The 26,885-nt window shown below is 41.2% G+C and overlaps 1 protein-coding gene across 8 annotated transcripts in view; it reads left to right on the top strand.

Moving 5' to 3' along the window:
• grm3 (glutamate receptor, metabotropic 3) overlaps nt 1-26,885 on the top strand; it is a 39,371-nt gene that overhangs the window by 2,698 nt on the left and 9,788 nt on the right. Inside the window, exons 2-7 of one of the 8 annotated variants that reach the window (XM_031293542.2) lie at nt 2,643-2,711; nt 8,561-8,617; nt 12,788-13,336; nt 15,197-15,340; nt 19,538-19,807; nt 20,300-20,921. In XM_031293542.2, the coding sequence (XP_031149402.1) occupies nt 13,019-13,336; nt 15,197-15,340; nt 19,538-19,807; nt 20,300-20,921 (1,354 nt within the window). In that variant the 5' untranslated portion in view covers nt 2,643-2,711; nt 8,561-8,617; nt 12,788-13,018. Of the gene's footprint in view, nt 1-2,642; nt 2,712-8,560; nt 8,618-12,784; nt 13,337-15,196; nt 15,341-19,537; nt 19,808-20,299; nt 20,922-26,885 lie in introns of all 8 variants that reach the window. The other 7 variants (XM_031293544.2, XM_031293543.2, XM_031293545.2 and 4 more) reach the window with 7 other exon arrangements.

Raw genomic sequence — 26,885 nt, 5'->3', positions numbered from 1 at the left:
CCGTAAAAAAAAGGTATGTAAAAGCCACACATTTCTGTGCAAGGCAGCTCTATGGACACAGACATTAACATAGCACTCATTTGAGTATCACATACTTTGCCCCTATAAGCCTAAAAAGTACCTGTAAAAAGTGTGTTGTTTTATCATTTATGGAGCACAATGAAGAGTGGCTGGGGTATGCTAGAATTCATGTCAGTTGCAGTTTTCACATTTAAAAATAAAATTTGAATATCCTTAGAAATGTCTGAAACCCCACCTGCATCTACTTCTCTGCTCTTCATCCATACGCTCTGAAAAGGCACTCTAACATATGTAAACCTCATAATTTGCATTAGGGCTGGGATTGAAGTATGTTTTGTTGGTGAAAATATGAGCGTCTGAGAAATACATTAAGTATTGAGCATATGGATAGACTGCAAAACATGCTGCAAGAGTGCTTTCTATGGACATTTTGTCACTATTGGAATTAATTCTAAGCATCCAATTCCAGCTGACCACAGCCACCATGCTGCCTGAAGGACAAAACGTTTTACTTTTCAAGCTTACGGAAGGAGGTTGATATGTCAAAATAAATGTTGGGTGGAGTAGTTACAGTAATAGTAGTCGGTGGTGTGAGAAGAGCCCAACAACATTTTTGCACTTCTCAGATGTGGCTGCTGGTAGTGCTTTAGTTCACACATCTTGATCTGAGATATGTTACAACTAGTGTATAGAGGTCTGGATCGGCTGAAGTTTTGGGTCATATATTATACCCAAACGTCTCAGAGCATTCTGTACCTCTTGTACAGAAGATCTGGCAAGAAGGATGCATGGTCAATGAAGGACTGAAGTACGATATCATCCAGATTAAACAATGTAATGGATCAATCGAGTTCTGTAAGGACCAACTTAATGACATACAGCAAACTTTATCCTAGTTGATGCCAAAGCTGTCTTCTTCTACTACTGATAAGAGAATCAACCATGTGGGTAAAATATTTTTTTTTTTTTATACAAACTTTAAAGCTTTAGTGCATAACTTTCTGACATTCTGACATTAATGAACGTCCGTTACATTCAAGCCATTGCCAAATGAGTTGATACAAAGCTAATTAAGACTATCAGCTCCACACAACTCTCTCTGTATTTCTCAGTATGGCTATGTTTAGAAGATTATGTCGTCTGGCGACTTTTGCATGCAGAAACTCGAGTGAAGATAATTACCTCTTCTGAAGAGTCCATCATGTTTTTTTAATCCTCCGTGTCCTCCTTGGCTACTAGAAACTTGTATTCTAATTTATTATATATTATATTAAATATATAATATAATATTATGTATTTAATCCTGAAAAGTAAATTAACTGGTACAAGAAGTCCTGTTGTTTTTGAGGATATTTTAACTCTGCTTTGGTATGGTTTAAAGAGTGTGTTAATATTGTTTCTTGTTCAATTGCATTACTTTTTATTTTATTTGTTTTTTTACTTCATAATACTTTTGCAATATTAATTCCACTCAGTGTTTTTATGTAGTACTATGGTAGCATATTGAAAAGTCTACTTAGCTTCAAGCCACTTCATGGAGAAACTGCCTCTTTCAAATTATTTTTAACAACATGAATTTTTGATCGTAAAATATGTAGTTTGTAGATTATAGACACAATCCCAAAAACAGGTGCAGTCTGTGTTTGCCATCAGCCCAGTCATTACAGTAGTGCCGAGCAGTGCTGTCTGCCACCGGGGGCACCAAAGTCAGAAATCTTTCAATTCTATACATATCGGCTTTAATCTGTAATTTTGAATATGGTCTATACAAAATATGTCTAAATATGATCATGAATATATGAATAGTCATAAGCCCTTAGTAAACAATGAGTTCATGATTAATTGATAATCAGTAATACTTGAATAACTTGTATAACTTACCATATTGAAAATCTGTTCAGCCTTGGAAATGTTTGGCAAGAACACTGTATATATTTACAAATGTTTAGTGAAACATTATTTTCACATTAATAATCAATTTAACAATTTATCAGTGTTTGTATGAAAACCTTTAAAGCTCTACACGTGTGTTTCCGAGAACAGCATACAAGAGCTTCTTAATGTTGCTGTCCATGGTGCTGAATTCATTTTAAAGTAACATAACTGACACTTTTTTTTTCAGATTCAGTGAATATCTCCTCATGGTCAACTAGCTCTCTATTTTCTTTGTGCGCTGGAAAGAAAATGTGGTTATAATACACAGCCCTGGCTGTGTAAATGGAAAACAAACAGAAAGGTGTGCACGAGCCACAAAACACTGTTCCAGCGAATCGGCAACAGACAGCGACAGTTGATGGTAGGGGCAGGAGGGGGGAAGGCAGCATTTGAATGTGCCGGCCAGTAGCTATCTGTCCGTGAATCTGGGGTGGAACTTATGAAGGGGGGGTTGTAGTTGTGTGGCAGTTGAGTTCAAACATCAACAATCTTTGCGTAGAATCACTTAGCGCATCGTTAAGTCTTTGTTAGCTGTTTACATTAAATACAAATCCTAAATTAAATTAACATCACATTAAACACAATGCTTAAAATAGTCATACTAAAAAATAAAAATGAATGATGAATTGTCCTCTTTCACTTTATTCTTTCTTTTTTCTGGTTTCATGTGTTTATCAACGCTGAAGATCAGGGGATGGAAACATGGGATCTAGTCTCTGTAGAGCCAAGAGGAGTCTAATACACTAAATAAACAGGTAGGTAACTCAAAATCAATGTATGGTTCTCTCACCAACAAGATTGAAGGGTTCACTTGCCACCATAACATACAATATTTCACACGGGTCTTACAGCATAGTTCTTTTGTGCATTTTTTCCACCAATTAGCATCTCTGTAAAATTCTATTGAAATGTTTCCCAGACATACTTAAAGGGATGTATTGTTTTGTAACAGTGACTTAAATTGCTTGCCGCTTTTGAGGGATTGAAGAAAGAGGGGGAAAAGAGTGGTTTAGACAGAAAACGTGTTGTTCTTGTTGCTATTGTGACATATTTGTGTGTAAGTTGAAATTTTTTTTAAGAAAGTTCAGACAGAACAGGATTGAAATATGACCTAAAGGAACATTATTCTGCAAGTATTTCTGCAAAATAGTTTTGGGTTAAGTATTTTTTGCTAAAGCCGTATTATATAATATGAACTATTGATATTGTTACATGCAGTTGAAATTGCTGGCAAAATCTATACGTTGTTTTTATTTGTATATGTGGCCTGTTGTAGCTATCATGCAAAAGATCTCCATGATAACCATGGCAGCATGTGCAGATACACTGATCAAGCCATGCTGCTGCTGCAAGTGTTAAGAAAAGGTTTTTGTTACAGTAATCACAATTCTGAAATATAAGTAATGTTTCAGATTAAGATTCACTATAAGAATCAAATGAATACCATAAATTAACTAGGTCCTTTGTTCTGTTCCTGAAGGCTTCCTGAAGTTTTTTTTTACTACAGTTTCTCCGCTCCACTTATTTCTTACACTGTTATGCTCTGGTGAGGAAACAGCAAAGAATCTGGAAATCACTGCTGCTTCCCACAGCTCACCTCTCATCAGCAACAACAGTCACAACACACACTGAGCCACACACACACACACACACACACACACTCACACACACACACACACACACACACACACACACTGCACTCTGTTCACTGACATCCATCCTTCCCTACTTGCACAGACATTTACACTCTCTCTCTCTCTCTCTCTCTCTCTCTCTCTCTCTCTCTCTCTCTCTCTCTCTCTCTCTCTCTCTCTCTCTCTCTCTCTCTCTCTCTCTCTCTCTCTCTCATACATACACTCAGGGGATGAGGCAGTGAAAGGGCAGTGGGATGTACAGCTGTGATGGTGTGTCTCAGAGAGAGATCAGACTCTTTAATAAATGATGAGCTTGAGGAGGGAAGCAGTAGTGTGTGTGTGTGTGTGTGTGTGTGTGTGTGTGTGTGTGTGTGTGTGTGTGTGTGTGTGTGTGTGTGTGTGTGTGTGTGTGTGTGTGTGTGTGTGTGTGTGTGTGTGTGTTTGTGTGTGTGAGATGGTCAAAGGTGCTCTACTGGTCATGCAGTGGCTACTATGCAAAGCGCCGTTCATAGGTGCAGGTAACTCAGCAGCAACACTTCAAGAAACGTTTAATGTCTGTTAAAATTATAGTGTGGCATTCTATATATTTGATGACTGTTTTAACTGACTCAATGCAACAGTTGAGATATCTAATTAATAAAAATGTTGTCAGCTCAGCATGATAAAATCCAGGCGAAGATGCAAAATTGGGTCAATGTTTGGGATGAGCAATCTGAACAAAAAAAAAAAAATACAGTTTATACGCCTGTGAGTGCAAGTGATATCTTATCTGGTGGTGGTGTTGATGAAGCTTTTCTTTTATGTGAGTGTATGTGTGATATTACACCAAACAAATTAGGGGTTAGGGTGTTCGGTTACAGCTCCCATTTGGTATATTCTTGATCCATTGCTTCAGGCCCAAGGCACATCACTAAAAAAGAAAATAATGCACATACCAATAGTGTGGAGTTCTACATCCTTAGGTCAGCATGTCACATGTTAAATTATTTTATCTATTGTGATTTATACCAAATCATTTTTGCATGAGTTAATGAATGAAATTGTTTATTTTTGTGTGATAACTATTGAAATGGCCCACCACTCAAGGGATCACATGAAACCACAATAATATCCAATACAAATAAAGCCTTCCGGTTCACATTCAAAAGAAAAACACCATTGCTGCATACCACATATGGCCTTTATCGAAAGAAGAAAAAAAGTAAAACATGTGTTACACATAAACAAAAAAGATACTTAAAAAAAAAAAAAAAAGATTTAGTTCCCATCAATTTCCCAAGTAATCTGGCAATGCAGAGCTTTCAGTCACACAGTGTCTTCCAGTAATTTAAATAACCTCTCCCTCAGGTTATGATTACATTACAGGCACAATAACCTTGTCAATCCTTCTCCCCTATTGCATCAGGTATAGTAACTATTCACTCCTAACGTGCTGTTTGACGCTCTCAATCCAACCACACAGCTTTTCCTTGCTCACTGCTGTGTGGGCATTTGCCACACACCTGGAAATTACATGTCAGCTGTGAATGTCACAGTGAAATAATCAATAAGACTATAGTGTATATTACAGTGTATACAGCATTCTGCAAAACATTTTTATTTCTAGTGTGGACTATCTCTCACATTTAGACTACCTTGGGATTTAGCATGGCAAAAAATGATCAGTCATTTAACAAACTATCAATTTACGGTAAATGCACACACACTACAAGCGTTAATATAATATAAAATAACTGTTGCTAATTTCCCACAAGTTTAGGTATCTGCAAAGCATAAACAAAGGAATTAAACTAAAGAAGTTTGTTAAACATAAGTTCTGTTAGGTTTCATAATTTAGCACTGACAGACATTTATCTATATATACACAAAAAGAAGGAGCCCACAGATGTTTGTACTTCAACTCCAACTTTGAACATCAGACATATTGAACTATATACATTGCATAAAGCTCTTCACTACAAACTAATGATTCATTATTCATTTTGTTTTTGAGATACACTTACACAAGTCAGCAGAAAATTAATGACAACTATGATACAATGTTCAAAAAATTACCTGTTTTCTTTTCTTTTTTAACATACTGCCATGAGTCATAAACATTTTACAAACTTAACAAATATGGATGTCCTATTCCAAATAACACTGTTTTGTCACTTTGACAGATGAAATACTAGGGTCAGTGTTTCACTACAATAGGTTGAGCTGCAGTGGGAACAAGTCTCCCAATTATGATGAGAATAAATCATCACTAATGTGGAAGAGCAAATCAAAAAGTTAGTACATCACTTAAATTCTGCTCATTAGTGAGGAATGACTGCAGTAATTGGTTTTTACACATCACCACCTAACTTGAATCAACCATTATTATTTTTACTTAAGAGTCTTGTGTCTCTGTCCAAACCAATTGTAATTATTTTTTGAAGTGTCTGAGATATACTGCGGTCAATACTCTCTATTATTCTTAACCTGTCAATTGTAATGCTCTGTACACCTAATGCATCGACCACAGTGACGACAAACTGGTGGGGTGTGAACATGAATTAAGTAGGATGCAGCAGCACCCGTGACATGAAGAGGTTGAGTGATGCTCCATGATGACTCCCAGGGTCATTACATGACAGTTAAGTTGATAGATGCCATCCACAGAGAGGTAATTCTCCTTCTGATAGGCCCACCGCGCTCTACAGTGATGGAATGCGGATCTGATGAATGCCTGCCCACATTTTCCATCCTGGTCTGTTTTTAGGCTGAGCACCCATTTTTAATCAGGCCATGACGGCTGAGCTGTGGACCACCAAAACTCAGGGAAAACACACTGTTGAGACAATGAAGACAACTGACTGAAACTCAATGGTAAAGCCACAACAGATACATGTAGGGCTGCATATGATAATTATTTTTTACAGTATAATACTGTATCTTCATATCTAAATTATTTTTAAATTTTGGTTTATAAAATGACAGAAAAAAAACTCCTGGAGCCTAAGGGGGTGTCTTCAAATTGCTTGTTTTGTGCAAGCAACAGTCCAAAATCCATACATGTTCAATTTACAATGATAAAAACAGAGACCAGCAGTTGTTTGCTTGATATAAACTTAAATGAATAATGAAAATAAAATTGAATCAGAAGAATTGATCCATTTTCTGTCAATTACAGCAGTTAATGAATAGTTCTGATGTTCCAAAACCATTTTTGGAGGTCTCACTGTGTGTAAAAGAAGTCCACAATGCGGAGCACTCCCACTGCAGACTTTGTGTGGTGCTCAAAGGTTAAAAGCTCTTTTAGTGGAGAATCCCTTTGGAGTACTCACTACACATAAGAGCACAGTTAGTCTGTGTGCCCCTGAAGCACACTACTTCTTGTATGGGTTAATCCAATTTTCATCGTAAATGTACTTCTTTATCTATTACAGCATGTGGATTGCACGCTACAAAACCTGGAGCTGCAGTTCTTTTGTAAAGCAAAGATCAATGGTTGTGTGGTTAAATCTTTTCAATTTCAACTGTCTGTAAGGTCCAGGAAATCCATTTCTATGTTTCTAACATGATACGGCATTTACCCTTTGAGCCTAATGCAGGTCACGAAATGGACTGCAAAATCAATCCAGGAAAGGTTGGTTGCTATCTGACCGCGTGAACAGCAACAACATCAATATGATCATTGATTTTGCTTGGTAATTGGCAATAAAGGTGGTTTCACCCGAATTAGCCATTGTCAAACTACACAGATATACATATATTTTATTCCAATTTTCTTAAGTCTGTTTTCACTGAATGGACAAAAACTTTTTTTTGTATACCATGTGGATTGGTGTGCTTTAAAAGGATTGAGGGATGTGCATCATGTCTCGCTGGATGTTTGGCTGTTGTGTTTTGTGATATTATTCTGTCCTATTTATGGATCATCAGTCTTTCCTGCCTAAAACGCATTTCGTAAATAATTAATGGTCACAGCCCATTGCACCCGTTAGACTGTCAGTCTGGGACACCATGCCTACACACACGCAAGTAATTGTTATGTGAGGGTCAAAATAAAAGAAGTACAAGGTCTACACATACTTTCTCCCACTCCCCTCTTCAATTCACATTCCATCAGCACTTAAGAGTTACACTGTACTTGTTTGGCATTAGAGAGGGAGATATAGAGAAAGGAAGAGAAAGAGATGGAAAGAGAGTGAAAGACAACAGTAATTGGATGAATGAACTGATAAACCTCTGATAGTGTGCTGGTCTAATAAGGGGTCTGTTGTTCTGCAATAACAAAGCTTCTGATATCCCACCTTTCACCTCTCTTTCTCAAAAATTAACACAAACAAATGAAAGAAAAAACTGACACACATGCACATAAAGTGTCTTAACATACTGTGAGATTCACGCCATTGGCGTAGCTGTGGGTTCTGTTAGGTGCACTATAGACAGATAAACAAGCACACACACACATGAACACATACACACGCACAGAGGAGGAAAGAAGGAAAGAAAACAGAAAACACACACGGAGGGCTGGGTTGTGGGGCTATCTCTCCTCTCAGAGTACTGCGGTCCATCGACCCTGCTTGGCTGCTCTCAGCTGGATACGTGTCATCCACAGCAGCCCTGCCTGTTAGAGGGAGAGCGAAGGCTGTGGAGGGTGTAGAGGAGGTGGAAATAAATGGGGAGAGTGGAGTGGAGAACCAGCAAGAAGAGGGTGGGAGAGGAATAGAGGAGGAAAGGATGCAGGGGCGATGCCATGGAGGAAAGGGGATGAAACAGTGCGTATGCAGCCTACTCACTGACTTTAGATTTGAACAAGGTCAGAGGTGAAATGGGGTTGTCTGTCAGATGCTACTCTGCATCATAGCTCCCAAGGAGAAGGGTCAGTAGTCAGCCTCCTACTTTATCTGATCCTATCTCCTCCTCTTTCATTTACAGTCAGGTTGTTTTCTGGCTGTTTACTCACCTCATGTGTGTCCCCCATCTCTCTGTAATAGGTGTCTGTGGTGATGTTGCCATGTGCCAGCTGCCATTTGCTCTTATCCTTTATTCAGGTAAGACATTTAATGCCTATTTGAGGAATGTAAAGATGCATGTAAATAGGTTCTTCATTACTACATTTACTGGGAAGGAATAGCTTTTGGGGAAATATGCTTATTTGCTTTTATGCCTAGAGTTAGAAAAGATCAATGCCACTCTCATATCTGTCCATTTAATGTAAGGCTACTGCCAGCAGCTGGTTAGCTTAGCTTAGCATTAAGACTGGAAACAAGCAGAAACAGCTAGCCCGGCCAAAGGTAATTAAAGCTGTCTATACACTGGCCACACTGCAACAGGCAGGGACATACAGTATCGTGATATAAGTTGACCATACCGGGTAAAAAAAAAAACCTCTTACCTGTAGTGCTATTTATCAATCTAGATTGTTGTGGTGTGTGGTGCCTAGTGTTGGATATGCAGCATCGGCGGTAGAGATGTCTGCCTTCTCTCCAATATAATGGAACTAGATGGCACTCAGCTTGTGGTGATCAAAGCGCAAAAAAAAAAATACATTTGAAAAACTCAACAGCAATGTCCCTTTCCAGAAATCTTGACCCAGTTTCTCAAGATAATCCACGGACCTGATGAGTAGTTTCATGTAGGAACTAATTTCTTTCAACCAAACTCGCCAACCGTATCACCGCGTAGAAGGAAGCATACTCATGGACGAGAAGCTCATACTCGTGACAGTGCTAGATGTAAACATTAATGCCATCCTCCTCGGCTGAGCTGAGCTAACTGTCCCTTGAAGACTGAATTTCCAGACAACAATATTTCCTGACAATACAAAAAACATATGTTCACTCAATAAACATTATCTGTAACCAGTGGAAAAATAAATGCATTCATGAATCTGATGTAAGCTGTTTTCATAAAACAAACAGTATACTTGCTTTCTAATAAAGGGGCTCAAGAATGCAAAAATACTATGATCCTTAAAATGCCTGCAGTATATTCTTTCCTGTACTTTCGCCTGCTTGGCTTGGCAATATTTTGATAATAAAGGAAGAAGGGATAAGATGTGAAACATTTTCTGTTTCACAGTGTGTGCTTTTCTTGCACAGTTGCTCTTGAGACAGGAAGCTGGGTTTGGGTACTTTCCAAGAGGTTATAATGAAGCAAACATTGAATTTCAGTGGAAAAAATGCTGGGAGATATTATTTGGCACATTTCTGGGAAATTTACTTCAAGAGCTGCCAATTACATTAAAGCATACTGTCATAGTAAGGCATTAAGTGAAACTGTTGGTACAGTCTCAGCTCTATAGCTATACAATTTTATATGCCACAACACACACAGATCAATGTGTATGCACTTTCAAAACAAACACACAAATCTGCAGCCTTGTCCTAAAAACTGAGCTCATTACAAAGTTCCACTTTGTGTTAGTTTAAAAAGTGGCCTCTAATAATGATGTAAGTTTGTTTGAAGAGTTTATTTCCAGGAACGGCAATTTCAGTGGAATACTGGAAATTATTCAAAGGGGTTCTGCCTTTTTTTTTCTCAACGCACAAACACACATACAATGGACACACACACACATCTAGCCATCTAGCTTGGAGAATGGATATAAATCTTTTAAAGACACCATCAATTTCCTTTCCAAAAACAACAGGCATTAAGTTGAATTATATATTTATCAAATACATGTCAGATAGTGTCCTGTGGGATATTGACAGGAAACAACTTTTTAAAGCAAATCTATCGTGATTTTAAAAGATAATTTTAATACAAATTTTCACTTGTGGTTCAAATGGTGTAGTAGCACTCCAATCCCTTCTGATATAATAATTTTAACATACATTCATCACATATCCTGATTCTGTGTCTCTGCCATGTTTCCTGAACACAATTATTCAGATCTTTGTTGGTTGATAGAGAAGGGAGCTAAGACATAGAAATAGTCTGCTTTTAGGTCAACCCCTCAGAGAAGCAGAGGTGTGTAAGTGTGTGCATGTGTGTGAGTGTGAATGTGTGGGTGGGTGTTTGTCTGGGTTTGTGTGTTTGTCTGTACGTGTGTGTCATATTACACAGCAGAGTGGTAAAGGTATGGCAGCTGCCTGCAGAAAAATCTGAGCTGCCTGCATCTAAGAGAAGCTTTTATCCTCCTACCTGCCCACCAGAGGGGAAGCATAAACTCTCTCTCTCGCGCTCTCTCTCTCTCTCTCTCTCTCTCTCTCTCTCTCTCTCTCTCTTTCTTTTACACACATACACAAGAAACATGTTCCTATTCAGGGATTTACTGACTTTGCATTAGCTAAATAGTTGCAAAGATATAAAGAGAGAGAAAGACTAGAGTAAGAGCAGGTTATTTATTGTATCTTACAGCTGGATCTTGAAATCCTTGGACATCTAGTACTGAATTTGCATACAGTTGTAGAACTTGCAAGAAAAGAAAGGTCAAAATCAACCATTTCAACCTGGTATTAACCAAGGGGGTAAGCCTCTCTCCATAACCCGTACCTCCTATGGCACCATTTTGATGCTAAAAAGCACTCACCCGCCGTTAGCATTCCATTGACTGCCATTAATTTTGACGTCACTTTGACAGCGAATAACTTTACATCTGAAGCGTTTAAAGACTTTATTTGTCCATTGTTTATTTCTAAAGCAACACGACAATGTATAAAAGGCTCCATTACCTTGTACCTCACGTTATGGCTCCGTAGCAGACGTTTTTGTAAAAATAGGCTAACGATTGTGTCATAACCACGCGACTTACTGTCGCATAGTAGAGGAATTACCGTATAGTACAGGAGAAGCTCGCAGGCAGTTTCGACTCACATTAGCTGTTTAAGTTTAATTACTAATGTTAACTAGCATTTTAGTTAGCAATAATTAGCCTGTGCCTATGTTATCTCCTTACATATACCTACACTCTCCGTCTCTGCAAGATTGGGAATGATTGAGATTTCTCTTGGCACAGCTACCAGAAGACTTACAACTTTCAGACAGGTTGCTCACGTCACATCTATGTCTTCCAGCTCAGTTGGAGGCTGCACAGTAACGCTCAGCCATCACCGGAAAAGTGCTTCTAATACACTGGTCTCCGTTCAGAGCGACGGGATCTGTTGGTCCATTTCTTTATCTGTCTATGGTATTAACGTGCAATATATCTTGATATTGTATCTGAATAAGGAAAAATGTAAGGTGTAGAACACATTACAATCAGAATGCTATCAGATCAGCCAGACCACATCTGGAGGTGGTGTTCACATTGTAACTGGATCTCTTACACGTGAAAATGCAATCAGTATTTTGCCACATTCTTAGAGAAAACAAGACTAAGAATCTACAGCCTTGCTACTCTGTGAGACTTTACTAAGGCACAGTGGAGCTTTGAGCTAAATGCTAATGTTACCATGCTAACACGCTAATGTTTTGCAGGTAGCCTATGTTCACTACCTTAGGTTAGCGTGTTAGCATGCTAACATTTGCTAATGAGCACTAAACACAAAGTAGCCAACAGTTGAGTCTGATGTGAAAATCATATTTTGTTGAATGTGAACAGACATTGAAAACACAGTTATAGTTTTAATTGAGTTGTGAGCCATGATAGGTAGCATCAGCTGTTGTTCGCCTCATTGTTGTCAGTTAGTTTTTGTCGTGGTAAAATGCATTTAGTCCTCACACTGTAATTATACAGAGGGGGAGCAATAAATCTGATATACGCGCGCGTGTGTGTGTACACACACACACACATACACACATACTTAGGGGTATAAACTCATGGACGAGCAGAGAATTGTTGGAACAGAGATCAGATTAGAGAAGCTTTTCTGATCTGTGGCATGAGAAGGCCAGGCTCATGTATCAACTAGCCATCTAAGCTGGTTTATCCTGATACAACCAGAGGCAAACACACACACACATACACACACTTACAAGAAGAAAGTTTACTGGGTGATGTAAGGGAGGGAGGAGGGGTTGGAGAACAGTGGGGTACAATCTCCAAACAATTCTATATCCCTTTTAGTCATGGCCAGGCTTTGGCTGTGAAGCGGAAACAACTTTGAGCCCTTGTTAACAGTGTCCCCAAACTTCACTAAAGGTCTACTTTGTTGTTTTTATACTTTATGTTAACACTTACAAAAGTATTTCATCGCGCAGCTTCTGACAGCTTTGTGATTTGTCCTGTGGCGCATGGATTGATTTGAGATATATCTCCTCTCCTCTCCAAGCAGGACTGATGTCCAGATGGTGTGCCCCTCCATGTGTGGTCCAGTTCAGCGCTCCTTGACCGTGTCATCGGCCACAAACCAACCCAAGCATCCACGCCCACTGCTTGATTCAACCCCACCGCGCACCACCCTTAACCCCTTACCCCTCACCCTCAGCCCCCCACCTCCCTCTGTCTCACTCTCTGCCAAGCCTCTCCTCACATTTTGACAATCCTAGCCCTGCTTGAGCCCAACATGGTGTCCTGCATTCCTATTCTAATCTTGGTCATGCTGTGTCGGGGCGTCTTGCTCTCTGTCGGAGACCCTCCTCAGTCCCGCCGGGAGATCCGCATCGAGGGAGATCTAGTGCTTGGTGGCCTGTTCCCGGTGCACGAGAAAGGTGCTGGAATGGAGGAGTGTGGGCGTGTGAATGAGGACAGAGGGATCCAGAGGCTGGAGGCCATGCTGTTTGCCATTGACAGAATCAATATGGACGACACTTTGTTGCCTGGGGTCTCTCTCGGTGTCCACATCCTGGACACCTGCTCCAGAGATACCTATGCGCTGGAGCAGGTGGGTTAGCGTGGTCACTGTACATAAACTCTGCATGTTTCTTAGTGGAAAATGATTCCTGACAGTATTTAAATACACTTTTCTGTCAAAGGAATACTTTTCTCATCTGCCTGCCATCCACTTAAAACACTTTTCATGTGTGTGTAGGGTGTAATAGATATGGTAATCAAAATCACTTAGGCTTTCATTTGCACAAGATGCTGTTTACTTTAAAACTGAAATATGACTTTTGCAAACAACCTTGTTTAAGATATATCATTGGTAATTCACGAAATTACAAGTTTACTACTATTAAAAGCTAGTTTTGTGTATGTGTTTACTGGCAATATAGTAACTAATACTATAACTACTATATTCTGCATTTCTGTCTATGCATATGTCAGTGGTGAAAGTACTGAAATCCTCAAAGAAAGTAAGACTAGAAGAAATTAGACTAGCACATCACTGAAATAATAGCTCAGTTAGAGCAATTATTCTCCAAGACAGTCTCATATTTTATGTTGAGTTGTATCTGCATTTATCTGTGAATGCTGATACAACGTTTTAGATACAACACAGCTCAGATAGAGTTTATTTAATTAGATCTGTTCTCTTGTGCTGCCGGGCGACCTGAACTTTTGCTTGCTATTTAAAAAGTTGCTTTGCAAAGTAGAGTTGTGGTGTAAATGGAGTAAAACTATAGGGTCTCATTAAAAGGTAATGTTCAGGTAAAGTAAATGTACCTCGAAATTATATTTCATCCACCATGGGTAAAATATCTTGCCTCAAATGATAACAGCAAATCCTTGATGAGAAATAGAGATTGAAGCTATTTGCGATGAGGGAAATGAGCCGGATATAAAAAATAAAAAAAAAACACTTTCCCTCAGGGATTGTTATCTTCAAAAAATATATATTGTATCTTAATTGCTGAGCTATTTAAGGATGATGCATCCAGTGATCTTATACAATGAGTTCTTTGACTGATTGTATATACCCTGGATTCTTGATGTTTGGTTTTCCTTCTCAGGGGAGTTTATTTGCAACTTGGACCCTGTTCTGAAAACATTTAAGAGCCCCTAGTATAAAGCAATGGACTTGTATAGTCCCTTCAAAAAGATAGAACTATTAATTCATAGAAAAGTATCAATCAGTCTTTATTTATGTTGCATATTTTTTTAGAAAGAACGTAATTTTAAGTGTGTCCCAGGTTGATTAAGAATAAACAGATAATACAAACCATGGTACCCTAGCCTGGTCGTACCAGACTCTCGTACATTTCATTTGTACAGAGAGTCTGGCCACTCTCCATTGACAAGTGTTAACTTCCTTGAAGGCGGGTACTCTGTTGAAGTTTAAAACTATTGGATCTGCCCAGAGCCACTCTGGATCTGCCATAACCAATCGCTAACGTTTGGTCGTGACGTCAGCTTAGCATCGCTAGCGTTCGCCTTAGCCACTAGGCCGTTCACCACTAACGAAGCGAGCTGGAAAATCAAACTTTTCCCGAAGCCCGTGGGGAGGAGGGCCACAACATCATGGCCACCAACAAAACAAAGATTGTTCTTGCTCGGGCTTTAACATCTGGATATTCGGCGGCGTTGCCACAACGGACATCTTTCTCCGCCACCATTACCATTACCATTATTATAACTACAACTCAAACAAGCGCGTCATCGTTCTCAGCCACTCCCTCTGTTCGCTGATTGGCCGCCAAAGATTTGGCTGGAGAAAACCCAAGAATATACCACAAACCTAGACGGTGTACTGAAGGAAAATGAAAATTGAGCGGAAGTACGTAAGAGGGTGGAGCCAGGCTAATGGTACCCCATATGTTGCACAGCATTTGAAATGAAATATCCATATGGTTGTGTTTCCTAGGCTCTGGAGTTCGTAAGAGCCTCCCTCACCAAGGTGGACGACACAGAGTTCATCTGTCCAGATGGATCTTATGCTCTGCAGGACGACAGCCCGCTCGCAATCGCTGGAGTCATAGGTGGATCCTTCAGCAGCGTCTCCATACAGGTAATATACAGCATGCATGTACAGTATACAAGAGTATTTCTAAAAACATATTTTATCATTATTCTATTATTATAATATTCTATTCTATATCTAACTTTAACTTCCTTGGTGGCTTCTTCTCTTTTACTCATTACAAAGTGTGCAGAAGCTGACTTCCAGTGATATGGCAGTGCAAGTCCATGTGTGTGTTATTTCTTAGAATCAAGGTGCTCAGTTGGTGGGGCGGCCTCTAGCTCACTCAGTAAGAGCGTTCGCCCCATGTTGGCTGAGTCCTGCAGCGGCGCAGGTTCAAATCCGACCTGCTGCCCTTTTCTGCGTGTCATCCCCCATCTCTCTCCCCCTTTCATGTCTATCAACTGTCACTACATAATAAAGGGAAAAAGCCCCCAAAAAAATAATCTTAAAAAAAAAAAAAAAAAAAGTTGTTCCATTGGTGTGTTCTTCTGTGTCTCCCCAGTTCTTGTAGCTCTTGTCACAGAGCTGGGTGATTTGCATAGTTTAGCATAAAACCTCCTTCTCCCTTACTCCTCTGTGACTGCACAAAAGCATCCTCCTATCAGTCCTTAAATCCCTAATCTCTGCAACTGTCTCTTTCTCACCCTCTATTTTTCTCTCTCTCCCCATTTTAAGCATTTCTCTTTTTGTCTGTCCCTTGAATCGTTGCTCCCTTCCTTCTCATCACTGCCTCCTTCTCTTTTCTCCTTCTTTATATGCATTCAGAGGCATCCCTCGCGGCTATTTGGGGAGAGCTCAGTGCATGCTGACCTCAGCCCCCTTCTTCTTCTCCTCCTCCTCCTTCCTGGGGCAGCCATTGTTAACACATCTGCTCTGTCTCTTGTCCTTCATCATACATAATTATCCCTAGTTTTCTTGCTGCTCATTCTTGTTGCCCTTTGTTGCTGTTGTTTTTACCTGTCTTTTTCTGAGGGCAGCACTGTTTACGAGACCAGAACTGTGCTCTGCTTTCTGATCTCTTGCCAGTGAAGCTAATCCAGCTACTCCTTTTTGCCTCTGTCTCTACTTGGCTGTCTGTTGCTTCTGAATGAAGTAATGGGGATTTTTTGGGGTTTTTTTTGTTTAACAATGCACAACTAAACTCCAATGTTTTGAGGGCATTTACATAGCAGGCATCATTCCTCCCCTCCGTCTGTACACGTGTGTGTATGTGTCTCTCTGTGTGCGTGTGTGACTTGCATTCCAAGCAGAAAACACACCAGCCCTCCACTGCACCATTTTTTTCCTCCTTCCCTTTCATTTTTTTCTCTACTCATCTCTCATATTCAACTACATATATATTCCTACAGTACATCTCTCTTCCCTCTCTCTCTCACAGGAAGGGAGCAGCTTTCACTAACAGAGTAAACTCTCCATGTCCCTACAGACAGGCCTCTTAACTAGCTGTTGTCATTGTTCAGTGGCAGGTAACGGAGCAATGCGGTTACATTTTGCAGCGTGACCTTCCCTGACATTTAAGTCAACTGCCATCTTAAAACCATAAAACCAGCTTGAAGTACCATAAGCAGCCATTCATGTGTGTGTGTGTGTGTGTGTGTGTGTGTGTGTGTGTGTGTGTGTGTGTGTGTGTGTGTGTGTGTGTGTGTGTGTGTGTGTGTGTGTGTGTGTGTGTGTGTGTGTGTGTGTGTGTCGACCTGCTCTTGTGCACTAGTGTATGTATATGAGTGCATTTTCTAATCTTCTACATTATTAGTCTAATGAGATTCTGACATGTTGTCAAAACAGCTCATCAACTGAGCTGTGAATGAAAAAACCCAGAGTGACGTGCTCTAAAAGGATTAAACTGAAGCGAGAACAGAATGGCTATGTATAGTGTTTGTTTATTTGCGTTTGTGCGCATGTTTGAATGTGTATGTTTACATGTCTTTGTGCGTTTGAGAATGTGTAGCAATTATATTTCCATTGTTTGTGTCGGCGTCTGTGACTAAAATTGTAATGAAGATAACATGACCAAACCCCAATCAACAGTAAAAGGGAATATTTTATGGACATCAGTAGACCCCAGATGATGTCCATCACTAATGCATAAGTCAGTGATTTATTGAACTTCTGTGTGTGTGTGTGTGTGTGTGTGTGTGTGTGTGTGTGTGTGTGTGTGTGTGTGTGTGTGTGTGTGTGTGTGTGCGTGTGTGTGTGTGTGTGTGTGCATGCGTGTGTATGTGCTATTTTGTGTTTCTCCATGCCTTACACTTGCTGCATTGTCTTTTATCTTCAAATAATCACATTATGCATTAAGCAATTCCTATCAGCAGCAACCTTCTAAATTTGTTTTAATTTAGCCTTTGATGAAAAAAGAAATATTAATTCCAATTATTTTTTGTGAGGTTTTTTTTCAAGTTTTTGTCAACGTGCCAGACATTTTTGATGAAACGTTTATTACGGTTGTAGACTGTAGAGCTTGCCACACATATATCTGCTCTCCAACACAAACCAGTCGGTCAAAGGGAAAATTTAACAAAAACTTCTTACACAACAACGCTACCCCTGTAGTTACTGCATGTATTTGAATAGCTGAGGATGAGCAGTTTTATTGCAGTTAATAATCACATGCACATTTTCTCTGCTGGCTGACAGTCCTTAAGCAGACAGACACTGACTGATTTCTTTGGACTTCCTTTGCCCCATTTCCACCTTTATTGGACAGGAAAGCAGAGATATGAAAGGGGAGAGAGAGGGGGGAAGACATGCAGGAAAACCGTCACAGGTCAGATTCAAATCCTGGACCTTCTGCGTCGAGGAACAAACCTCCGCATGTGTGCGCCCGCTCTACCAACCGAGCCAAACAGCCACATGGTTGCACCTTTTAAACAAATCAAATGGATACATCCTTTGTAGCAGTATCTGATATGCAAATACCAGAGAAAGGTTTCATTCTATACATCTTAGTGTGGCTCATAGTGAAATCCACATTTTACATTTTTCATGAAGAGGTTTTTCATCCTGTGTAATACACACACACAAACATTTTTATTTTTGAGATGCTTCACCACATCTTCTGCGTATCCTCTCTGTGTACTACTTCTTTCAAGTGCCCCATTAAATTAATTGTACAGTAATTGGCTCTGTGGCTGCTACCTCTCAAAACATTTGCATTGTAAACACTACAAGTAGCTGCTTGACTGCATTCAGTCTTGAGTTTAGCGCACTTCCACACTGCAGATTATAGAAAATACTTTTTATATCACTTTGCATAAATTAATCAGAAGTTAATGGGACACATACAAGATTCAGATTTGATTCAAATTTCAGTTGCACTGCATATCAAATTAGTGTTCACACAAGTCAACAAAACAAACAAAATTGAGATCAAAATCAATCAGTCAATTCAAGTCCATCTCAAACTACATGAAATCAAATGGACTAATTTAAACTAAAATTATGGGATTCATCCTTTAAGTACTTGTGCAGATAACAACCTGATCTCACAGAATTCCCTAAAATGAACACGGCCCCTTAACTCAAAATCTACGGCAGTTTCACTGAATCGCAAAAAATTCTGTGATGGGCCCACGGAAGAATTCTGTAAAATGAACACGGGTAGCCGAAAATTCTGTGATGGACCCACGGAAGAATTCCGTGAAATGATCATGGCTCCTTAAGGAAAAGGAAAAGGTTGTGGGTGGGCTCATGTTTCCATGACACGCGGGACAACAACGGGACGGTTGGGTTTAGGAAAAGAAGAACAGGACGATTACAGTTGAGTTTAGGAAACGTGACACGCGGGACACGATCCCCAGTCTTCTGGGTGAAAGTCCTGTGTTTGACCCATCCACCACCTCGACCAACCTCCCTACGTGGATTTTCAGGCTTTTATACTACTCGCTACCGTAGTCGCTCCTAATGCTTCGTCATCTTCTCATTGACTTTATATTGGCATTGTTTTCCATGGTGGCCACACGGAATTTTCACACATTCCGTGCCACCACCACGTAATGCGGTGTAACAGTTGACCATGCTGGCAGATAATGTTGATAGTGTCTCAAACTAAAATGTATGTGTTTATTCTGAAACAAAATCATTACTAAAATAAAACTTTTTATATCTTCATGAGCTGGAGAATCCAACTGAAAGAGTTATCAATCGCTCAGTGTTAGGTTCCTACGATTCCTTAAAAAGTTTTATTTCTGCAAGAGTAGGTGTGGATTTATTTGGCCTGACATTTTACCATGTCTCTCCCCACAGGTTGCCAATCTTCTCAGGCTTTTTCAGATTCCTCAGATAAGCTACGCTTCAACCAGTGCCAAGCTCAGTGATAAGACCCGCTATGATTACTTCGCCCGCACGGTGCCCCCTGACTTCTACCAGGCCAAAGCAATGGCCGAGATCCTCCGGTTCTTCAACTGGACATACGTGTCCACTGTGGCATCGGAGGGTGATTACGGTGAAACTGGTATAGAGGCCTTCGAACAAGAGGCACGGATGAGGAACATCTGTATCGCCACTTCAGAGAAGGTAAGGCATTGGATAGAATATAACAGAATATGAGTTTTGTGCATGAATATAAGCAACCGTTGTTCAATGCAAGATACCAAACACCCCAAACTTTAATCAGCAGTGTCACACTGATATATGGCCCGCAACTGCACCAATAACAATGAACGGGGCGCTACATTTGTGAGTTTATAAAAGTTTGTCTCCATGTCTTATCTTGTTTTACACACAAATGGAGTTTATATTACACTGGTGTTATCAGTTGTGAACCAGAAAATGAAAGCTTATCTCCAAGAACTCATTCTGGGTACTTTCATAGTCACATTTTTCTTCTCATTTGCTACGGAGGTGCATGATGGTGTGAGATGGAAGTTCATTTTTGGCTTGTTTCTTCTCATGAATGATGGTGATAAATCATCACAAATAGGGCCACAAACCTATTTGGGAGTAGAAGTAAGTATCATTTAAATTATATTTAATCTGTCATAACATTAATGTCCTCTTTCTGTCCAGGTGGGGCGGACTAACGCTAAGAAGTCCTATGAAGCTGTAATCCGCCAGCTCCTCCAGAAGCCTAATGCACGTGTGGCCGTCCTCTTCCTGCGCAGCGACGATGCCAGAGAGCTGCTGGCCGCTGCGGCCAGGCTTAATACCTCCTTCATCTGGGTGGCCAGCGATGGCTGGGGTGCACAGGAAAGCATTGTCAAGGGAAATGAGGTAACTGCTGAAGGAGCCATCACACTTGAGCTGGCAGCCAATCCTGTGCCCGAATTCAACCGCTACTTTCTCAGCCTGAACCCAGTCAAAAACCACCGTAATCCCTGGTACAGGGAATTCTGGGAGCAGCGGTTCCAATGCTCCTTGGGTGGTGTAGGAGCAGGAGGAGGGGGGGGAGGTGTTGGATTGGGAGAGACATCTCTCCCACCATGTGACATGGACTTGTCAATGGACAAGAGTAACTTTGAACCAGAGTCCAAGATCATGTTTGTGGTGAACGCGGTGTACGCCATTGCTCATGCCCTCCATTATATGCAACGGAGCCTGTGCTTCAACACCACCAAGCTGTGCGACAGCATGAAGGTATTGGATGGGCGCAGACTCTACAGGGATTACATCCTTAATGTCAGCTTCACAGGTAAGAGAGCTGGAGCAAGTGAAGAGATAAGGTGTTCAAGGTGGATGGAGAGTGAAAAGAAGTGAATGTTGGAGAGGAAGTTGGGGAGAAAAGAGGGAAAGATAGCAAGAAACAGGCAGGAATGTGAGTGCTGTGCCTAGTTAACAGTCATCTCATGAACAACACAGGGATGTTGTCCTTTTCCTCAGCCAAAGCAGGCAAACCACAGAACATAAAACGTACTGAGACAAATCCGCTTAATTGCTATGTATTGTCAGAGCCAGCCATGCCATTGACACCTATTACCCATGCGTAATTGATACGACACTACAAAGTTGCTTTGAGGAATGTGAGCTGCAGTTAATCCTTCAGCCATATTCTTCTCTCTTGAACTAATGAGATTGTGTGTGTTATAATAGCTCCTATAGCAGGCTGCCTGTCTGTCTGTCAGTCTCTGTAGAGTTAGGAGAGAAGAGACAGGGGATTGGCTTGACTGACAGATGGCGTACAAAGGAAGTGTTATAAATAAACTGCTGTGTCTCGGGGACTGACACAGGTTTAGAGGTACTTATTCCTCCACCAACCGTGACCAGGAGCAGACATCAAAATAGCCTAACAAACAGCACTAACACGGCAGCTTTGCCACAAAACGTTGGGGAGAGAGCAGGAGGGATGGATGGAGGACGAAAGAATGGCATCACATATGGAGGGAGTGGAAAGGAAGCGTACAGATAAGACTGACAGGCAGACTAGAATGAGAAAAGAGAATTTGGGGTAAGGTAAAACGGAGTAAGACAGAAAAAGAGATAAGGAGGGAAGGAACAAGGGAGCACTGAGGCAATGCTGGAGTGGGAGAGCGTGCGTCAGCAGAAGAAGAGGATTCTCTTTGAAATTCCCCATCTTCACTTCTGCTACAAATCAAAGGACTTCGAGCATTTCTGCATGAGAGGAGGGAGACAGAAAGAAGGAAAGAGAGAGAAAGAGTGCGAGTAAGATAGGGAGGAAAGGAGAGAGAGGAAGTAGTCGAGGCGATTGCAGTCGCAGCCTCTGGTTGGCACAGATGATAACCACTCTCTTATAGGATGCATACAGAGAGGGATGGAATAGATATGCAGATTCACACATAGACACAAGTTTTAAAATGTGTGGAGTAAGTTGGAGAAGAGAGGAGATGTGAATCCCATGGTGACTTCCCTACATCTCTATGTCTGATATTCTTTCTCCCTTGCATTCCCCTCTCCCGCTCCCCCTCCCTTCTTTTCACTACTGAAGTATGTCCATGAGGCACATGTCTTTACTCCGCGAAGTGAGTAACAGCATGTACAAAGATCTTGAGTTCTTTACAGCTCAGTGACGATGGTGTCAGCATGGCAAACAGCTTTATGGGTTTGAAAAAATGCATTCATGTTGAACGTGGCGGTACAGTTAAACTGGGGGAACTGTTGCAGCGTTTGCTTTGAGTTGTTTGTTAATCCCCAGAATGACGCACTCACACGGCTGTACATATACATCTTTACATCTACAGTATATAAGGAAAGGAGTTGAGGTGAGTTGAGGTTGAATGTGGGGTATAAATACTGCAGTATCACCATCCGCAGTGCTCTCAGTCTGAACTGTCGCAGACGGAAAACCAACACTTTTCCGCACTCTCTATCTCTCTGCCATCTCCTTCTCTCACACACACATGCATGCTCATTATACACACTGACGGTGCACTGAGGCAGTATTTTGTGTGGTTAGGAGTGTGTTTTAATGCCGCTCTCTTCATCTAGTCTCATCTTGCTAGTTGCTATGGTAATGAAGCTGATACTATTGCCAATTGTTGAAGTGATCTGGTAGATCATGGGAACTGTTCCCTACCATCCAGCAATAGACACGTGGGCTCATTTGTGCATTTTTATAAGGCCTCGCTACATACTTCAAACACAAAACACACATGTGCGTACACGCAAGACACACACAAACGCTGCAAAATAGTCAGCTTTTTTTTTTTTTACAAAGAGGCAGCTTGAAATGCTTGTTTTTTTACCAGCATGAAATTGCAGACACCCCCAACCCACACACTTCTCAAAGCCATCATTCAACTCCCACCCACCCACCTCCCCGATCTGCAGCAACCATATCAGTATATACACACATGCACGCAGTCTTCTGTTCAAATAGTAGTGATAGATGTGATATTCCCCCTTCTCTCTGCGCTTTTGTGTGAGTGTGTGCGTGAATGTGTGTGTGTGTGTGTGTGTGTGTGTGTGTGTGTGTGTGTGTGTGTGCGTGAGTGTGTGTGTGTGCGTGTGTGTGTGTGTGTGTGTGTGTGTGTGTGTGTGTGTGTGTGTGTGTGTGTGTGTGTGTGTGTGTGTGTCTGTGCGTCTGTGAGATATGTCTGTGTTAGCAGAGGCGGTGTGCCTTCAGGGCCATATTGAGCAGTGAGCTTACTGCAACGTTTAGATGCAAGAGAACAACCTTCACTTGCTCATTTTCTCTTCACACTCTTTTCTTTCTCTCTGCCTCTGTCACTATCTGTCTCTCTCTTTCTTTCTGTCTCTCTTTCTCTCACTCTTCATTCTGTCTGTCTCTCTATCTCCATTCTCTTTCTTAACTAGAAAGTGTCCTACTCTCTCTACATTTAAAAACAGCACATCCCACTCAGACTTCACAAGGTTTCTCTCATGCCTCCACCACCTCTCTGCGCCGGTCTGTTCCTCAAATCCTACACTTTGCTCATCCCTTCATCCATCCTTCACCTTTTCTCTATTGATTCGTCCGTCTAAAGGCTTTCCTCCGTCTACCTATATCTCTGCTGCCGCCACACCAGTTTCTTGCTGTTCTCTATTGCTATCTCCTCTCTTTTTTCTAGTATTCTTTTCCCTCTTCTCCCTTGTCACTTCCCTCCTTTCTTTGCCCTTATCTTGTCTCTCGGCTCAGCCTTCCTTCCAGCACCTCTTGCTTTTGGCCTGCCGTTTATTTCTTTTGTCTCCTCTATCTCACCACCTTTCTTTCAGTCAAGCATCAGCTCTCTGCTGCTGCATGTTTCCTCCTATACATTTCTCCCCCCATTGTTATAGACTTCCTTCTCTCCACCCTATCTGTCCTCTGTTCCCTTGAGGCCTGTTGGTCCATGGCCCAGGCAGCGCCTCCGTCCCCAGCGACCAAATCTGCAGGGAGAACAAATATAGCTAATTTGATCTGTCTGTGTGTGCGTTTGTGACATGTGAGTGCATCACTGTGTCCATATCTGTAAAAGCTCAGGGATGTGTGTCTGTGTCTCTGTGGGGCACAGATGTGTAAGGTCATCAACCCTCTGGAGGAAGAAAAAGAGGGACAAGAAAGGTTGTTCACACCATTAGCATGCAGAGCCGTTCTATCTTAATATTTTACCTGGAACAGGTGTGCATTTGTGCACAGACCTATGTGCAGTGTTTACTTTGTCAAGCTTCAATCAGTTTTAAATCAGGGATTCAGGTGAATTGATGCTTGGAAATACAATTATCTATTCCCTAGCCAACAACTAATCAACAGCCACCTTTTTAATTTTTAGTCACACTCACACAAAGAAAAGATTTGCTTGTGCTCTCTCTCTCTCTCTCTCTCTTTCTCTCTCTCTCTCTCTCTCTCTCTCTCTCTCTCTCTCTCTCTCTCTCTCTCTCTCTCTCTCTCTCTCTCTCTCTCTCTCTCTCTCTCTCTCTCTCTCTCTCTCTCTCTCTCTCTCCACTTTCAGATTACTTATTCCTACTTATTCCTCCCAAGCCCCTTTGCCTCCTCTCTCTCCCTGCCTTTAATACCCACAATCCCCCTTGGGCTTCGCTTTAGCCCGACATGGCCGAGAACATAATTAATTTCACAGCTTCTGAATGAAAAGCCTGTTTTCACAATGCTTCTAATTAAGCAAGAATAATAAGGTGTTTCTCGAGTTAGCAGGATTGCTAAAAAAGTGTCTCACAAAAATTTGGTATCTGGTAAGGCTGCGTAATAACCGCAGTTTGTCTCACCTAACTTTATTTGCTTTTTTTGTACTGTTATTTGTTTTACATTCTGTGGCTCCAGCTGTTTGATTAATTGCATTTTGGTCGACAATGCAATGAATCCTCTCAGAACAGCAGTATATTCACAGTTGGTCTGTGCAAAGGGCACTTTCTTTTGTTGAGTCTAAAAACTCCATTATTCATTGTATCCAGTGCACCTCAGCTACATAACATGAATGATTTGGGGAGAATGTCACTGAGAAGGCATGGTCCACCTTTGGATGTTGGTGACACCTTGCAGGCATGGGAAGTCACTCAAAGATGCGAGTAGTGCTGTGGGTCTCAGCTGGACTGGACTGGTCCAGCGGGATGTACTTTATGGACAAGGTCACAAATAATCATTAATCATCACTGTTTAAGGGCTGAGGTTGTGTTATAGTATGTGTTAAGACACCGCAAGAAAGCCCATAAGCTGCTGTTAGGAAGCAGTTACCACGTTCAATTCTTCAAATGATCAAATTGGTTCAGTTCACAGTTCATCAAAGTTACATCACACAGAAACAGGCTGTAGAAAGGTGGCTGACGGACAAACTTCCTTTCAGCTGCTCTACCCACCACTTGTCTGAAGAAATTCAAATGATTGGTGGTAAAAAAAATATTACAATGTGAAATAGTATTATGATATGATCTGCTCGCTCGCTTTCACTTTACGCACAAGCAGATCAGTTTCTAAGACACTAAGTACAACCCTTTTGAACCATGCGCCTGGCGCACAGACCCTTTTTTACACCGTTAAACTAGCAAAAGCGCTCACGCCGTGCGCTTAGATCGTTAAAATAGGGCCCCTAGTCTTGTTTAGTCAGAACCAAAAATCGTTCAGCCGCTGGATTGCTAAGATTTTTAAATTTAACTCAGGACAGCGCTGAGGGGAGAGAGTGGTGTCCATCAGTCAAGAACCTGGGCTGCCTGTCTCAGCTCTCTGCAGTCCCCCGAGGAGTCTTGGTGGCCTTCACCAGCTCTAACTTGCACCCTCATACACTTTTCCTGATAAGCTGCTCTGTCACGTCAGCAAGGTCGCTGGTGTGGGTTATAGGGAGGAATCACCAGTCCTGTGAGTCTATTGCTCCCAAATATGATCTGTTAGAGTGAAGTCAAGGACAATACAATGCCCTCAAATGGGTCTGTAGGCTAATGCCGTTATCTCTTTAGTCTGCATTACACGTAATTACCACATACAGCTAATTAGGCTTCAGCACACATCTAAGGTCCTAATAAGGTGCAGTTATGATAAATAGCTTGTGGCAAAGTGTTTCTGTGAGTGTGTATGGGTGTCTAAGAGGAGGAGGCACGGCTTGTCTTATTGCTCAGTGTTATGAGCCGACTTTATTATCTGCCAACTAGCAATATAATGGATTCATATCTCTTCTTCGTCTGAAGATATTATCACCATCTTATTGAAATCATTTTAATTTAGCTGTCACCTAAACATTTAGGCCCAAAATATAAAGAAGACTTGACACTTAGAATTACCTGTGACAGAGAGAGGAGAAAGATAGAGGGTTGTGCTGTCTCTGTGATTTATGGATTTCATAAACCCTAACCCCCTCTGCTGCCATCTGACACGCTATTCTTCTCTGAACACACGGAGACTTCACAACAATAGCACAGCTTTAGCCCTTGTCAGTGTAGCATGCACACACACACACACACACACACACACACACACATGCTACTAACAGCAGGGTCAGAGCTTTGGTTCTGTCAGCACAGCCTCCCACAGCGCTCAGAGCAATACCTTAACCATCACACTGTAAGGTAAAACCTAATGGAGCTTCCACAGGCGTGTGTGTGCGCGCACATCCTCACACAAACATATCCAATCTGTATTTTGATTCCTTCCACTGATCCCAAGCTGTACATTTGGCCCGTGATTTCTTCAGTTATCCATTGACACAGAGATATGGAGAAGACAGCACAGTATCATCAATGTTGCTGTGTACTGAAGACCGAGAGCCTTGTTAAACGT

This window comes from Sander lucioperca, chromosome 7 (assembly GCF_008315115.2).
Source record: "Sander lucioperca isolate FBNREF2018 chromosome 7, SLUC_FBN_1.2, whole genome shotgun sequence".
Taxonomy (NCBI): Eukaryota; Metazoa; Chordata; class Actinopteri; order Perciformes; family Percidae; genus Sander; species Sander lucioperca.
This window is presented reverse-complemented; position numbering and strand designations above follow the sequence as displayed.